The sequence below is a fragment of the Sorex fumeus genome, unplaced genomic scaffold, assembly GCF_029834395.1.
Source record: "Sorex fumeus unplaced genomic scaffold, SorFum_2.1 ptg000072l, whole genome shotgun sequence".
Taxonomy (NCBI): Eukaryota; Metazoa; Chordata; class Mammalia; order Eulipotyphla; family Soricidae; genus Sorex; species Sorex fumeus.
The window spans coordinates 24,466,921-24,484,585 of record NW_026606129.1 but is presented as its reverse complement, the minus strand read 5'-3'; the positions used below and the strand labels follow the sequence as shown (position 1 = coordinate 24,484,585).

The 17,665-nt window shown below is 35.8% G+C and overlaps 1 protein-coding gene across 1 annotated transcript in view; it reads left to right on the top strand.

Moving 5' to 3' along the window:
* LOC130037470 (zinc finger matrin-type protein 3-like) overlaps positions 1–15,961 on the top strand; it is a 215,914-nt gene extending 199,953 nt beyond the window's left edge. Inside the window, exon 2 of the mRNA XM_056129311.1 lies at positions 15,729–15,961. Coding sequence (XP_055985286.1) covers positions 15,729–15,961 — 233 coding nt within the window. The remainder of the gene's footprint in view (positions 1–15,728) is intronic.
* Positions 15,962–17,665: the final 1,704 nt, after the last annotated feature.

Here is a 17,665-nt window from a genome sequence, read left to right as displayed (position 1 = left end):
ATAGAGTAGCCTGGCATTATTTGGATGGCATGCTTGTGTTCAACAAACACTGGGACACTCTGAACAGCATGGATGTAAGGCAAGAGAGGATCATCTGTTCAGCTTCCCTATTAACTGTTGTTTTTGTGTGTGCCAAAGTAAACTAATTTTTAGGTATTTACATTTGGTTTACTGTCATTATCTAAAGAGAAATAGAAAACATATAAAAGAATATATATTTCTGATAACGTGAAGGTAGATAAATACTTTTCAGTCCAGCAATATCTTGCTTTAGATGATGTGAAAATTAATTTACTGTTTCCAGGTCTACAAATATACAAGTTAGCCTCAGTTTCTGAAAATTAAATACTAATAGAATATTTCAATATTCTTTATCAGAGAAAATGTGTTCCCTTTTGGTTTCATTTAACTACATTTCCCTCCAAGAATGTCTAAGCAGTATTTCAAGGTATGTAATACTTGTTTCTCTATATATTTATCTATTTAAATTAGTCACTGCAGGAGAGCAATTCATATTTCAAAAGTTGATTTTTGTGAGTTATTGTGGTCTTAAACAGTTATAAAACACCCAAAGTACCTCATTAGTTAGCATAAACTTCAGAAGCAAATATTTATTGCCAGCTAGCTGAAAAACATATGGTGTTGATTAATGCTTAGTGATCTTATTTTAATAGATTTTAATTAAATAAATGTCTGCCATAAATATATTGAGTCTACAAAGTGCCTGTGTAAAATTGCTACTTAGAAAGAGGTACTGAACCACAAAATAAAAAAATTCAGTAAAGAAGGAATTTATTTTCTTAAGAACTGAGGCATGCTGGGATAGAGATGAGATACAACTCAGCGGTAGAGCACTTACCTTTCATGTTTGCCACCATGGGTTTGAGTGATCCCCAACACTGAAGTGGAAAGAACTTGCATGTGTGTATATATATAGAGAGATAGATATATGTATATATATGCACATATATGCACATATATGTACACACATATACATATATACAAACACATTATACATATATACATTATGTATATCTCTATCAAATTTATATATAGTATAGATTTTAAGTTCTATTTTATTACGTTTAACTTTGTAGCTATCATTAGACTCAGATTTTACAGCTAGAACCCAATTTCAAAGAAAATTATGAAGTAGAAAAAATATGTATCTTTTTAAAATTTCATACAGCACTACCAGAATAAAAATATAAATTGGAGGTATACAGAATAATAAATCTTTCAGATTTAGGAGTGTGAAGTCAGTCACATTTACAGCAATCTTTTGTATTTGTGCATTCTTGATTTGGGGGCTTTAGTAACTCAGTTCTGAGTATTTAAGTCTGAGAAGTGCTTATTAAATGCAGCTTTCTATAAGTTAGCAGAGAGGGCACAATTAGAGTAAAATAAAGTGTGAAAATGGTTAATCAGCACCTAAAATTAAATAAATATTATGTAAAATATTCAATGAGCACTTTGTATATGCTTACTAGCCATTTATATGTCTTCTTCATGGAAAACAATATGTATATTTCTTAAAAATAAGGGCAAAAGTCTCATAAAACCTAGTAATACCATTTCTTAGCATCTAACCCCAAACACAAAATTATTGATTAGACAGACTGTATGCAAACCTACGTTCATTGCAGTACTTAGTACAATAGCCTGAACATGAAAACAACCCATCTATACAGGATCTAGATGAATGGATCGAGACTTTTTATTAGGGGCTGGAGAGAGTTCAGTTGGTAGAAGCGTTGCCTTGCTCGTGACCTACCTGGATTTGATTCCTGTATGTTTCCCTGACTATGATGAGGAGTGATCCCTGAGCACAGAGCCAGTAATAAACCCTAAGCATGTTCAGGTATACCACCCTCATCCCCATACACATGCATACCCATCGCAAAAAAATGTGGAATGGAATATTTTGTTATAAGAAAAGGTGAAATTTCGCAATTTTCTGCTAGTGGAGTCAAAAGAAAGGGGCAGGTACAGAATGATTTCTCTAATACGTGGAATATAAAGATAGATAGTAAGGGAGCAACAAATAGCTCAAGGCAAGAGAAATGAAGATTTTGTCCAAAGAGTTGAGTTTAGCTGAGGGGCCTTTTGGGCATTTGTGGGGGTAAACAGACAGTGTCACTGTCACTTCCTCCCATTGTTCATTGATTTGCTCGAGAGGGCCCAGTAACATCGTGAGACTTGTTACTGTGTTTAGCATATCGAATATGTCATGGGTAGCTTGCCAGGTTTTGCCATGAGGGCTAGATACTCTCAGTAGCTTGCTGAGCTCTCCAAGAGGTGGAGGAATCGGACTCGGGTTGGCCATGTTGGCCGTGTGCAAGGCAAATGCCCTACCTGTAATGTAAATTACAATATCTCAATAAAAATTGGGGGAAAAGTGTAATCAATCCTAAAATATTTAAAATAGGGGGCTGGAGTGATAGTATAGCAGTTATTGTGCTTACCTTGCATCTCGTCAACCTGGGTTTGGGTTTAGTTTCCAACATCCCATAAGGTACTAGGAGACAATAAGAGTGCAGAGCCAGGAGTAAGCTCTAAGCAGTGCTGGGTATGGCCCAAGCGAGAGAGAGAGAGAGAGAGAGAGAGAGAGAGAGAGAGAGAGAGAGAGAGAGAGAGAGAGAAGAGAGAGAGAGAGAGAGAGAATGGTATACTGAGGTCAATAATTGTAACTTGTGTTTAAGTATGACATATCTCTTTTCCAGACTAGATTTCAGTTGGTTCCATTCAAAGGAACAGGGTCCATTTGCCTGCCTCCTCATGTAAAAAAGAGGGAAAACAGCCATAAAGTGAAGGTATTGCCAAAGGCCACAGTTCTGAAAGGTGTAGGTATCTTAACAGTTTGATGAACCTTTATACAACTGCTGTAAATTCATTATCTGATCTCCCTAAAATGATCTTTGAGTTCACCCAGAGGACACTGATATTTAGAAATCATTGTTCTGATTTATATAAATAATACTTAGAGGATAATGTATTCAGAAAATCAAATCATTGACAAGGAAATTTGTGGTTGTTACCCCACATCTGCTTTTTTTGTTTGTTTACTGAATCACTGTGAGATAGACCCGTACAAAGCTGTTTAGAACTGTTAACTATTAGGTTTCAGTCATACTGTGTTCGAACACCATCCACCATCCCTCCACTAGTGTACATTTCCCAGAACCAATGTCCCCAGATTCCCCTCTTCACTCATCACTCCCAATTCCCCCAACCTGCCTCTATGGCAGGCACCTCTCTCTCTCTCTCTCTTTCTCTCTCTCTCTCTTCTTTCTCACCTTTTGGACTTGTGGTTTGAAATACAGATGCTGAAAGGTTAACAGGTATATCCCTTTACCTACTTTTAACACTCATTTCTTGTCCATTGTGATAATTTCCAAACATTACTGTCATATTGGTCCCTTCTCTATCTTTTTTTTTAGTGTAGGAGTACTGCTATTTATTCAGCCACTGATTAGCTGATTGAATTGGGCATGAACTCCACCTTCCTTTTTTTTATAATTTTGTTTATTTATTGAATCACTGTGGGAAAAGTTACAAAGCTTTCAGGTTTAAGTCTCGGTCATGCAATGATCAAACACCTTTCTCTTCACCAGTACTCATTATTCACCACCAAGAACCCCGATATACCCCCCTCCAACCCCTCCCAATGCCTGTGAGGCAGATGATTTCTACTTAACACTTCTCTACATTTATTACATTATTTCGACAAAAGATGCAGCATTATCGTTTAGAATCCCCGCCCCCCCCCCCCCCAACAATCAGAATTGCTGAAAAGGCATTGTGAAATACTTTGTTTTCTATAGCTGGTTACGAGAATTATATAATGATTTTGAATTTCTGCAAAGAGACAGATAATTGCGCGATTGGTTTCTGTTAATCTGGTGTTATGGCTATGCTGGAGAGCCATTCGTGGGGGGCAACTCATGACCTCAGTAGAGCGTGAAGGACAAGCTGGTACCTTCCCCCTTCCCATGAGACTGCAGTTGCCCCATCACCACCGGTTCATACCTGGTTTTCCTATAAGCTCTGCTTGCTGCTTGTCACCTTGCTGCTGGGGGCGGGGGAGGGGGGAGAAGCTCGAAGGTCCCTTCTCTATCTTATCCACCCCCCGCCCCATACACAGTAGTGGTTGATTTTGACCATTGACCAGCCCTCATAGCCCCTGTTTTATCTTGTTGACCCCATGTCTCTTAAATGAAAATTTATAACTTCCTTTTTATAAGTATTTTGCTTAATAGAAGTGAGATATAAAGTCATGAAATGTGTTTGTCTTCCTTGTTTGGGGGGACCACACCTAGCTATGCTCAAGATGTACTCTTGGTTTTGCACTCAGACATCATTCCTGTCAGTTTCATGGGACACTTTATGGGGCTCCAGGGATTGTATTTGTGTCAACCACATGTAATCCCAGTGCTTTTCCCCTCTGTATTGTCTCTTCAGCCTCAAAAGGCATGAAATATGTATAAAATTTAAAGCTTTTATTTTGTTTATTTAAAATCAAGCTACAAAGTTACAAAAAAAGATACAAATCAAGGATAGTACTGAGACCTAATATGTTGCTAAATTCCATTTCAGTTTGAAAGCAAAATTGTTGGTTAGTAAACTTCTAAGTTTGCCAAACTGAAATATGAAACAAGCCTTGCTAGAGACATGAAAGACCACCAAGAGTGGCAGGTGGTAATTTAATAAGCAAGGAAGCTTATATAAGGATTGATTGGGTGGCCACTAGAGGAGTCGATTTCCATATATCCTACTGCTCTCTGGGATTTAAAGAAAAGACTTTAACAGAATTGTGTTGTCAGTAGAATCCAGATGGGCTCAATGAATCATTACTTTCTCCTGGCTCAATCCCTGAAGTATCCTTTGAAGATGGGAAGGTGGGCAAAATTACATTCTAGGAAGAGAGAAAAAGAGAAAGGACTTTTGATTGCCAGGGATGTATCTTGAAAAGCAGCTAGTACTGCCTCTCAATGATCTCCTCCAACAAATATGTAAAGTAGAAATAATTATTTATCACTGTATCAGTGTAATCCCGTTGTTCATCGACTGCCTCGAGCAGGCCCCAGTAACGTCTTCTTCATCCTAGCCCTGAGATTTTTAAAAGTGCCACATTCAAGGCTCTTTCAGGGTCAGGAGAATGAAACTCATCATTGTTACTGGTGTTTGGCATATTGAGTATGCCACGGGGAGTTTGCCAGACTCTGCCATGTGGGCAGGATACTTTTAGTAGCCTGCCAGTTTCTCCAGATTAAGAACTAGATAATTAAGATGTTGCTTCCAGGAGCAGGTTTTTATAATCTCTGGGTCTTGGCCGTTGATGGGATTACACGGTGCCGGGGACAGTTGGTGGGTGTAACGCCTACATACTGGAAGACAGAGGATCTGGGTGGAGGAGGCCCCAGTCCCAATCCGAGCAGGCTTGGAGATCTACGCCACGGGTCCCGCACACCTGGGTTTCTCTGCCAGTTCCTTCATGCGTGAGGCTCGTCCAAATGTGTGGAGAGTGGTCTTAAGCATGGCTGTGGTGGCTGGAACCGGAGGTCTTCAGCTGCCGGGGCTCTGCTCAGGGTGGGGAGGGAAACGTGACCCACCCTCCTCCAAGGGAACTCTCTCCTCTCCTCTCCTCTCCTCTCCTCTCCTCTCCTCTCCTCTCCTCTCCTCTCCTCTCCTCTCCTCTCCTCTCCTCTCCTCTCCTCTCCTCTCCTCTCCTCTCCTCTCCCCCCTCCCCTCCCCTCCCCTCCCCTCTTCTCTCCTCTCCTCTCCCCTCCCCAGCCCTCCCCTGTCTTCCCCTCCCCCTCCCCTCCCCTCCCCTCTCTCCCTTTCTTCTCCCTCTCTTCTCCTCACTCTCCCTCCTACTCTCCCTCTCCTCTCCTCTCTTCTCCTCATCATAAGGTGCTCAGAATCAATAATGACTCTCTTCAGGTGATGCTTGAGAACCATGTTTAGTTCCAGGAATCTACCCCAAGTAAACCTCACATTACCACCTGTACTTTCTCTCTGGCCCACTTTTATTTATTTGTATAAGACACATGAGTGAGCTTTAGTGCTTGTCATTCTCTTCCTTCTTTTACTTGATATGATTCTCTTGTCCCATCAATTTTTTAGTAAAATATAAGATTTCACCTTTTCTAATAGCTAAGTAGTACTCAGTTGAGAATATATGCCACTTTTTAATTTATATATCTATTGTTAAATACTTGAGCTATCTCTAGACCTTAGTTATTGTAAATAGTGCTGTAATGAACATGTGTGCATATATATTTTTTTCAAGTTAGGGTTTTGTGTTCTTTGGATAAATATAAGTTGGTATAGTTATATGACATTCATATTTGAAAGTGATTGAAGAGGCTTTGAACTGTTTTGCATAAAAGGCTTTGAACTCTTTTGCATAGTACAGTGGGTAGAGTGTGTGTCTTGCATGTGCTGACCTGGGTTCAATTCGTGAAACTCCATACAGTCACCTGAGGCTCACTAGAAGTGATCCCTGAAAACAGAGTCAGGAGTAAGCCCTAAGCACCTCTGGATATACGCCACAAACCAAAAGATAAAGTTATAGTTGTCATGAATTAAAAACATAATTTTTCATCTTCTTTTTTGACAGATTCTGGCATTATTAAGATCTGAAAGCATATTTTCAAATTTATTCAGATAATGGGAGATGTGTCAAGGACGGTACTGTAAAAAAAAAAAGAACTACTAAATAATTTTATCTTTTTTTTTTATTGAATCACCGTGAGATACAGTTACAAAGCTTTCATGTTTGAGCTTAGGTCATACAGTGATCAAACACCTACCCTTCACCAATGCACATTTTCTACCACCAAAATACCCAGTATCCCCCTCATTCCAACCCTCCCCCTGCCTGTGTAAGTATACAATTTCCATAATACTCTCTCTCTCTCCTTTGAATTTCATCATTTTTTTTCAAGTGGGTTTCTGCTTCTCTTAAAATCAAATTTTGATAGTGATATATAAATAAGTAAATATGTCAATTGCTGCATAACTAAACTATTTGTGTGTCCCTACACCAATATGTTAAGTATATTAAAATAAATTCAGACTATTAAGGTAAGAGTATCATAATCAATGAAAGATGTCTATCATTGATATATATCAGGCAATCTGATCTTTATGTGGGAAAGAATTGACTAGTATTTATAGGCATTACTCAAATATACTTTATATGTTCACAGGGACTCAGATCTGATTATTTGAAATATTTATGAGGATCAGGGATATGGCAATTGTAGATCATATATCTTGCATATGAGAGTCCGTTGGTTTGATCTCTAACACAGGATGGTTCCTACAAGCTTCTCCAAATGTGGCCCTTACTAAAATAAAAATAAATAATAAAAAGAAATCAATAGCAAATGACAAACCATATTTTAAAGCTTGTAACAAAATGTTTTCTTGGCATTTCTTTCATTTTCTAATTTCACTAATTATTCTGTATTAAATAGTAGTGTACTTACACTACTATTTAATACAGAATAATTGGAACATTTATTTTCTATTGCTTCTTGATATTATAACAACAACTTAGAGTCTTAAAAAACTTAAATTGATTATTACGTAGCTTTGGAGCTTGCTGTTGATAAGCCAATAAAACAAACAAAAAAAAAGCAAACATTAAATAAAGTATCATCTGATTGGCTAGTTAAATTGTTTTGACAGATTATCAAATTACTCTGTGACATACCACTTACTCTGTGTGGGCATTAGCATTTTTGAGCAAAATAGTTTCAAACAAAGTGTATCATCTGAGAGCAAAGGACAATTATATATGTGAATTACTAAATAAGAAAGTTGGTAACAGGAGATGTTCACAGACTGCTTCTTTGGGGATTTTAAAGTTAATATCAAGCTGTCATTCAGAGTTCTCAGCTAATAAAGTTTGACTAGAAAAGTTAGCTCCTCCTTCCTGATATGATTGTCAGCAACCTGCATTACCTGGGGGTGGCCTGTTTATTACTTGTTGTTGACCGGAGACTGTCCTACATTCCTTACCAATTGATTCTCTCCATGGGCAAGTATGGAAATTTGCTCCTTCAAAACTTGGGAAAGAGAATAACTTTGGACAGAAAATGAGTATTTCAATGTTATGTAACATAATTGTGCCCGTGTAATCACAGGTTGTATCACCTTTATGGTATTCTATTAGCAAAAGCATGTTATACTTACACTTTTGGAAAGTGAACTGTTCAAAGGTCTGATGTGGGAGCTGGAAAGATAGCAGTAGAGATCTTGCCTTTGTATATCCTAGGTGGGTTTGTTCTTCAATACCCCACGTAGTCCCCTGACACCACCAGAAGTAAACCCTAAGCTGAAAATATTAAACAGACAAAACTCCTAGATGTCTGACTACCATGAGCTGTTATTCATAGGGGTAATTCTTATTAGAGTGAATCTGTCAGAGTTGTGATGACTGTACTTTTCAGGAAACTTTTTCTTGAAACAAAAAAATATCATTTTTATTAGTGAAATACCATGAGGTACAGTTGTAGACTTACAAATTTTTGTGCTTGGATTTCAATTATACAATGATCAAGTACCCATTAAGCTGCTAGAAGAAGTTCTCAATCACCAATTGAATCTGATGCACTATTCTGAGAGTAAAAAGGAGCTGATGAAAAGGAACACTGAACTGAGTATTTGTGTCATTCCTAAGCAAATTATGGAACGACTGGGTACAGACAATAGTTTGAGAAACTCTATATTGCTGTAAAGGACCAGATATCAATAACACCTAAAATCACTAAGATATCAAAGTATATTTTAAAAAGACAGTCTATAAAAAATCAAAATTCTAGAAATTCAAGCAATATGAATGAAAAAGAAAACAAGGTTCTTTCTTAAAATAAAGGATAATTTTAAGCAACTTATTGCTGAATTAAAGTTCAAACATCAATCATAAGTACCATTTATTTGGGGATTTTTTAGCTTGTAATTGGTTATCAAAAGTAACTCTAAAGTCAGTCTACCTACGTTTTTACCCCTTTACTAAAATCCAGGGAAAAGTAGGATGTTTCTATGTCAAGTGCCTATAAAAGTGTTGGACATAGGAGGAGACAAAAATTCATTTGTGAGTCACTTTTCAGTTATTGTCAAAGTTCCTTTCCTACTTCTTTCCTTGACCTACCTTTTCTCCAGAATTAAGTCAAAACAATGCCTTTGTAATTTGAGTCTTGGAAAATTTTCTCGAGAACACCACTCTTAAGTTTTATATAAGCTGTTTTTGATGCAAAGTAGGCTACAAATGAAAACACAATGATACTTGGTGCATTCTGAAGGGAACTGGGTTTATAATTAAAGTAACCTCATTAAAAAAATATGGCCTGAGAGCATAAGAGCATAGCTCAAACCTTGGCCACCTTATCATATTGTTATTCTCTTTTTCTAAGTTATTCCAAAAACATTTTGGACTTTTTTTTTTTGCATATTAGCATCAAACAAATGTCAGTCTCAATAAAACCATGATTCCTACCATGATCTTAAGTAAATGAACTCTAATGAATATTTAAAGATTTGTATATAAAAATTAAATCAAGCATGGTTATTTATGCTAGACATCCTACATGTCATAAACCCATCTGGGTTTATGAAGGGTACTCTGAGAATGTGACTAGTCCCTAAGAAAAAGAAAAATAGTTCAAAAAAAGGAAAATATGGCACTACTTGTACCTTATTTGCTAATAAAAATAGTAACTATACATGATACCTCAAGACTTTGAAAGATAAAATTAATTATACTGTAATTAAAAATAATTTTGTAAAATAAAGATTCTAATTGAAAATTTATTTTCTAAAACTAAGAACAACCTTTGTTTCTATTTTGGAGATTAAAGTATGAATCTTGTTTGGTTTCAGAGATATTCAAGCCACAAAATCATTATAAGTCACTTGAAGGCTAACATAGAATTCTCTTAATGTAAGGTCTCAAAATAGAATTTCCAATTCAACTTTATACTTCTAAGTCTTCTAAAAAAATAATTCATTTAAAAGTTGTATTTGTTTCTCATTCTTTCACACTTGATTTAATTTTTATATACAAAACTTTAAATATTGACTTAGAATTCATTTACTTAATATTATGATGGGGACCATAGTCTAACTAAGACAGATATTTTGTTCAATGCTAACATGCAAAAAAAAAAAAAAACAAAGCCTAAAATATTTTTGGAATAACTTTAAAAAAAAGAATAATGATATGTTAGCTTGAGTTTTCTCATTTGGTTTGCTATAGTATCTTACAACTAATTAAAATAACTTTTTTCATTTCTAAGTGATATTTAAGTCAGGAGACTATATAAAGCAATTTACACTTATTGATAAAGAGTTATAGTAACATATGGTTATTGATTTAGGTTGCTGACTTTTCATTCCTTTTTTTTCAATTTACCTTAATGTCTGATATTTATGTATTTGGTGAAGGAATATATAATTTATTAGCTATGATATATATGCCACTGAAGTTGAATAAAATGTGTAATTATAAATATGTGTATATTAAATATATTCACAAAATAAGAATACTAATTTTGCTTCTACTGTTATGGGAATTCTAGATACTATAGTTTTAAATTTAAATTTATACTGCACTCTAGTGGAAAATGAGATCAATGCAAAATTGTTTTATGTTAACACTTTATAGAGCTAATTCATAAGCTCTTTACAATTTTAAAAGTGGTGCTTAACTATTATGATTTATAGTTTCCTCAAGAGTAAAATGTAGTTATTATAATTTATATAACATATTTAGATAAATTATTAAAATAATTTTATCAGTATATTACTGCAAAAATACTATTCTATACATTATGCATCTATACTTAAAATAAGTATAATTCAGATGATTTATGTTATCATTACTGGTGTATTGTTTATATATTTATTTATAGTGATATATTTATACAATTTTCAAAATTTCTCTTAAACAGAGAGAAAAAATCACTACCAGAATAGATCATTTAATCTTTACAGTATATTGAAGTATATATAAAGGTAAAGGTAAAGGCCCTCCTGTTGTTTGTCGATTTGCTCGAGCGGGCCCAGTAACGTCTCCATTGGAGACTTTGTTGTTACTGTGTTTGGCATACCGAATACGGCACGGGGAGCTTGCTAGGCTCTGCAGTGCGGGCGAGATACTCTCGGTAGCTTGCCGGGCTCTCCGAGAGGGGTGGAGGAATCGAACGCAGGTCGGCCACGTTGGCCGCGTGCAAGGCAAACGCCCTACCGCTGTGCTATCGCTCCAGCGAATTAGAGAAAATGTTAAACCACAGCCCCAGTTGGATATCACCACTTTCCTCACTGAATTGTATTTCTCTCTTTAGTCACCAGAAAGGTAACAGAATTATGAATTGTGGGTGAATTATAAAACTTCTGTTCAGGGAAGTGAAGAATTTAAATGCTATGTTCATTTAAGGCAACTAAGAAGATAAGAATGTGCCATTTTAGACTATTGAAATACAGAACCAAGATAATCAGCCTCACATGAAACAATAATCTGTGAGGGTACCTCACAGTTATACCATTTTTTCATGCTACAGAGGTGAATAAGAAAGGAATGAGAAGAACTTCATTCTTTCCAAGAACATACAAATCTAGAGAATGTTCTTCATTATTTTGTGTCAAGGATATTCTGCAACTTAAAAAATGAAATAATGTTCTTTCATTTCTTGGGATAGTTTTGATTTGCAGAGCAGTTGCCAAGTTATTAGAATTCCCAAATACTCCACTCAGTTTATTCTAATGCTGACAAATTAATGTGTTAGTCACAAATAATAGACAACTACTGACATATTATTAGTGAAATGTCATATTTAACTGATATTCCATTCTCATTTAAAACTATGTTTTTACTCCATCCCAAGACCTTATCCAAGATTTGAGAAAAATTATGGGAGATTTTTAACTTCTTTTCCATTTTTCATATCAGCATTAGCATTCTTACTTTGGTTATGACCCAATAGTATGTCCTTTACTTTTCTCTAGGTTTAATACCTGCTTGACTTCCTTTGATTAGTGAATGCATCCTTTTTAAATTTTTTTATTATTGATTGCATTGCATTAATACTAGGGTTCACAAAGTGTACCCTGATAGATGGAATTTAAAAAATAGTATCTTTTAAAGAAGTCTTTTATCAATGATTAGTGCTTTGGAATAAGGGGTTGTATTTCAATTTCTCTCTCACATGACCTCAGGTTGGTCAGGACTATACACTAAATTTAGGAGCAATATTATTTCCCACGGAAAATAGTTTCCAACTTGATTTTTCTTAAAATATGTTCAGGTACATCTTTAAATAGAGCCTACCAAGGATAGGTAATCTTACATATATGTAACTTTTTAATTATTTATCTGAATTTATAGGATTAATTAGCCCCACATTTAGGAAATTTAAAACATATACAAATTAATACCTATTTGCCTACAAACACTGTTTCTAGAATAATTCTATTCATTGACCCTATTACATGATACATTGTAGATAACCTTTTTTTTTATTAAGTCAATTAATTTTATAATGTTGGGCCAAAGCAATAATACTTGCGATAGCAGGTAGGGCATTTGTCTTGAAGCAGTCAACCTGGTTTAATCCCAGATACCCCATATATTCTCCCCAGTCCACTAGGAGTGATCTATGAGCTCAAAGTCAGGAGTAAGCCCTGAGCACCACCTGGAGTGGCCCAAAACTGCCCCCCCCCACACACACACACAATAAAAGAGAATTTCATAATGCCTTGCTGATTCAGGGCATGGATGTTAAATGAAAAGTGCATGGGCAAGTTGACAAAATATTATAGGGTTCAACACTACCTACAATCCATATATAGACCTTTTCTCAGTGGAACGTAAATAAGCCAAATTTCCCTTTCAGAATTCAAACATGCCGTTATCACAGTGGGAATGAAAATCAGGAGCTGGAGAGATTGTCCAAGTGGGTAGAGCTCTCCCTTTCATAGAGCTGACCCAGATTCAATTTCTGACACCCTATAAGGTCCCTCAGTCCTCCCAGGAGTGATCCCTGAAGTTAGAGCCAGGAGTATGCCCCAAACCAGTAATAATAATAATGAAATAAGATAAAAAAAAATTCCCCCAAAACAAAACCAAAAATAGGAGCAAAATAACTTGCACATATTACTTTGTACTTCAGAGAATTCCACGTGAGATAAGACAGTCTTGCAAAATCTATAACTATTTTGTGATGTCTTATTCCAGTCACAGGAATTTATTTGATATTTTCTTTTTCCTCTAATGTTCAGTCCACATAATTAGCATATCTTACTTTCTATTTCCCTTAAGAGTTCTTGTCCTTGCTCTTCCTCTCCTAACACAAAATTAATTATTGACTCTAGTGAGTTAGGTTTCACTTTCTCCTGTGGTCAGGGAGCCCCTCGTGTGTAAACAAATTAATCTCATAGCCTTGGAAACATTTTTCTTTTTCAGTATTTTCCCCTGGTAAATTGTTGTCAAGCATTTTTTCCCTACAAAGTAGAAATGTAATTCAAGAAAGCAAATGTTTCCCTCCCAAAACATGCATATATTTAGGAAGAATGATTGTTCACAAGGGTTCATATAGTGGGACTATATATATCATTTGGCCTATTTGGACGGTGATTCATTCTGGAAGATACAAACATTTATTTCATTGCCTTGTTTTCTTCAAATACATTGCTTTTCTATTTTCACTATATATCTGGTCATTGCAGAATCCATTTTTGAGAATGGAGAAGTGAAAGGAAATTATTAATCTTGCCATTAAAAACTGACTACTGCTTGGGAGGGATGCTGGAACCCGTGGTGGTAGAGGATGGGCTCTGTTGGAGGAATGGGTGCTTGATCATTGTATAACTGAAACCTAAGCACAAAGATTTGTAAGTCTATAACTGTACCTCATGGTGTTTCACTAATAAAAAAATTTTAAAAAATTGACTACTGCTATTATATTTGAGTATTTTGAGTGTTCTTCGTAGTTGTAAGATATCATGTAAGTTTTTATGTTTTATTCATCTCACATTCAAAGAATCTCCCATGTTATAAAATCTTCGCAGTCTGCTTTTATCAGCTAAATACCAAATTAATAAATACAAATTTTATATCCTTTTTATTAAATGGTAAAAAGACATACAAAACTTTAAAATATATACATCAGGCTGGAGAGATCATTTAATGGGATGAGTTCATGTATTCCTTGTCGTAAGCCTGAGTTAGAACCCTAGGATTTAGGCACTGCCAGAAGAGACCCCTGAGACACTGATTATGTGTGGGAAAATATAAAAAAAGAGATAAAATATATATGAACTGTCTCTAGATATATTAGTTTTGAGGCATTCAATAAGACTTGGAATAAATAAATTATATTCATAAAATAATATGCTAATATACTTATGATGGGCTGGAGCGATAGCAGAGAGGTAGGGTGTTTGCCTTGCATGCAGCCAAGATGGCCGACCCCAGTTCCATTCCTCCACCCCTCTCGGAGAGCCTCGCAAGCTACTGAGAGTATTTCGCCCACATGGCAGGGCCTGGCAAGTTACCCGTGATGTATTCAATATGCCAAACACAGTAACAACAAAGTCTCCAATGGAGACATTACTGGGCCGCCCGAGCAAATTGATGAACAACTGGAGGACCGTGACCGTGACCGTGATACTTATGATTGGGCTGGATTGATAGCACAGCGGTAGGGTGTTTGCCTTGTGCATGACTGGCCCAGCCAAACTGGGTTTGATTCCTCTGCCCCTCTTGAAGATTCTGGCAAGCTACCAAGAGTATCTCGCCTGCATGGCAATGCCTGGCAAGCTACCTGTGATGTATTTGATATGCCAAACACAGTAACAAGTCTCACAATGGAGATGTTACTGGGCCTGCTCGGGCAAATCGATGAACAAATCGGAGGACAGTGCTACCACAGTGCTATTTATGATTATATTTAACTATAATTAGCCATTTTATAAAATTTTAAATTTTTCTTTTGATGTTGGTATAATAAATGGTGCATAAGAGAGCAGGAGCAAGTATGTATCATGATAGGGTGCTACTAACACACCTTAGGCTTGCTGGTGAAGCTCTTGAGAAGATCAAGATTCATAGATGTCTGTGTGAGCTTCAGCATATTGCAGACTCTCTGGTTCTTCCAGTTCCCCTAAGTTCCATTTGATCTTAAAAGTATCTTGCTCTTATTTAAAGAAAGAAGAAAGAAAAGAAGACGGAAAGAGGAAGGAAGAAAGGAAGGAAGGGAGGGAGGGAGGGAGGGAGGGAGGAAGGAAGGAAGGAAGGAAGGAAGGAAGGAAGGAAGGAAGGAAGGAAGGAAGGAAGTTAGGAAGGAAGGAAGGAAGGAAGGAAGGAAGGAAGGAAGGAAGGAAGGAAGGAAGGAAGGAAGGAAGGAAGGAAGGGATGGACAGGGACGGAGGGAGGGAGGGAAAGAGAGAGAGGTAAATGAGATGAACACATTTTCAGTAGATTCATTTCTGAGGACAGAGGAGATGTCTCAAGGAACTAGAGAATATACTTTGTATATGAGAGTCCTATGTTCAATATCCAGCACCATATGGTACCTCTAAGTATTGCCAAATACAAGACTGGAAAGTTGAAGTTTTGAATCTTCGATGTGCACAACAATTCTTATTGGCACCAAAATTAATAATGTAATGAAATCCAGAAATATTGATTAGCTTGTTTTTAATATTTTTTGCAACCCTAGATTTCACGTGTGTCCAAGATGTAGAGAGTGAGGCTGAATTTTTACCTGACGACTTTGAAGAAAATCCTGAAAAAGAAAAGAAGCATACCAATTTTACTTTGTGCAATGTATGTAACATTCAGTTGAATTCGGCTGCTCAAGCACAAATCCACTACAATGGCAAATCACATCAAAAACGATTAAAGCAACTCAGCAATGGGATGCTGAAAAATGACAATGGTAAGCTTTTCTAAAACCATATTCTCAATTTTACATCATCAACTTAAGCTATTTGTATACCTGCAGATGTGAAGATAAAAGATGACCTAATCTATTTTTAAAAGTAGGGAGAAAAACACTAAATTTAAGCTTCATCAGCACAGAACATTTAAATAAATAATTTCTCACAAAATTTTTGTAGGATAAAAATGGAAATTTCTTTTGATGTATATACTTAACTTTGTTAGAATTTTGTTGATAATCTACCAGGATATTTGCCTCATTTTGAAATGGTTGATATTTGCTTTCAATATCATTATTTGGAAGTGTATGTGTTTTTATATATGGCATAAAATAATAGTTTTGATGGGTATTTTTGGTGGGTGTTGGAAGCCTTAATTGCTTGGTAAGGTTGCAATTCATTTAGGAAAATATTAATCTTTGTATAAGTAGATGTTTTAATCAATAAAATAAGATCATACTACATGCAGAGTTTAAAATACCTGGAAAAATTTTGGGAATAAATGGCAGGTTATTGGGAAAAACATGGAAAGGTGAGAAAGGGATTTCTGCTGTAGCTGGGACGCTGATGAACTAACATGAAACAACTACCAGGAGTTATGGATTATATTATGGTCAGATGCTTCATGGTTAATAGATATGGTAGATTTTACACAAATGTTATGACATTTTAGAATGGGATTGATTTTTTTTTAACAATTTTAATGTATGGTACCAGGAAAATATTTAAATAAATGTTTGTATTTGCTTGGAGGCTATCAAACAATGTGAAAAAAATGCAATTCTCTAGAAATTCTCCTCTGTTTTGTGTATTTTAGTATGCATAAACTTAAATGTTATAATATAAATCTTCTTTAGCTTTCTTTTGTATGGCAAACAGTTTATTATGTGTTCAAAATTGTGGGGGTGCTCGGAGTATGCGTTTGGTGGCCAGGAGCTGCTTCCCCATCCTGGCCGGTGGAGGGTATTATTAGTCAACAAGATCATTAACAAAAACCATCAAAAAAGTAATTTAGAGCTACTAAACTATAGCATAAGCTCTGCTGGTTAAGCAAATATACATATGATGTGTGTTGAAAATAACACATTTCATCATCTCTATTTTGAAGTTCCTAAGGAAAATCTATCTATCCAATACCATGACATTTAGGTGAAGCAATGTTAACCCCAGTTGAGATTCAGTTCCAAATTATCTTTCTTTACATTTGTGTTGATGTCATAATTTTTTACTTCCATTCCTTCATTTACTTCTCCCTCCTGATACTGATAAATCTCTTTTGAAGAAGTTATAAAAGTTATATTTTATTTGCTTATTTGTTTGGATTTTGCATCACACTTGGTTTTGTTTGAGTCTTACTCTTGGTTCTGTGCTCAGGGATCACTCCTGGTGATACTCACAGCACCATATGTGGGACTAGGTAAAACCAGGTTTTGAAAACCAGGTAAACCATGTGCAAGGCAAGTGCCTTACCATTTCTCAGGCCTGTAAGTGATATTTTATAAAAGAAACTAGGAAAATTAACATGCTTTAATTGAGAACTCAAGGCAGAGCTGTCTCAAAAATTTTATAATAGGCGCAGTCCTTCAAATCACAGTATTAGGAATGACTATCTTTAAATGTCCTTAAATGAACAATAAATAAATTAATTAAATTTGGTGATGAAGAAATGCTACAAGGTTTAGGGGCTTGCCTAGCACACAAGCCATCCTATGTTCAA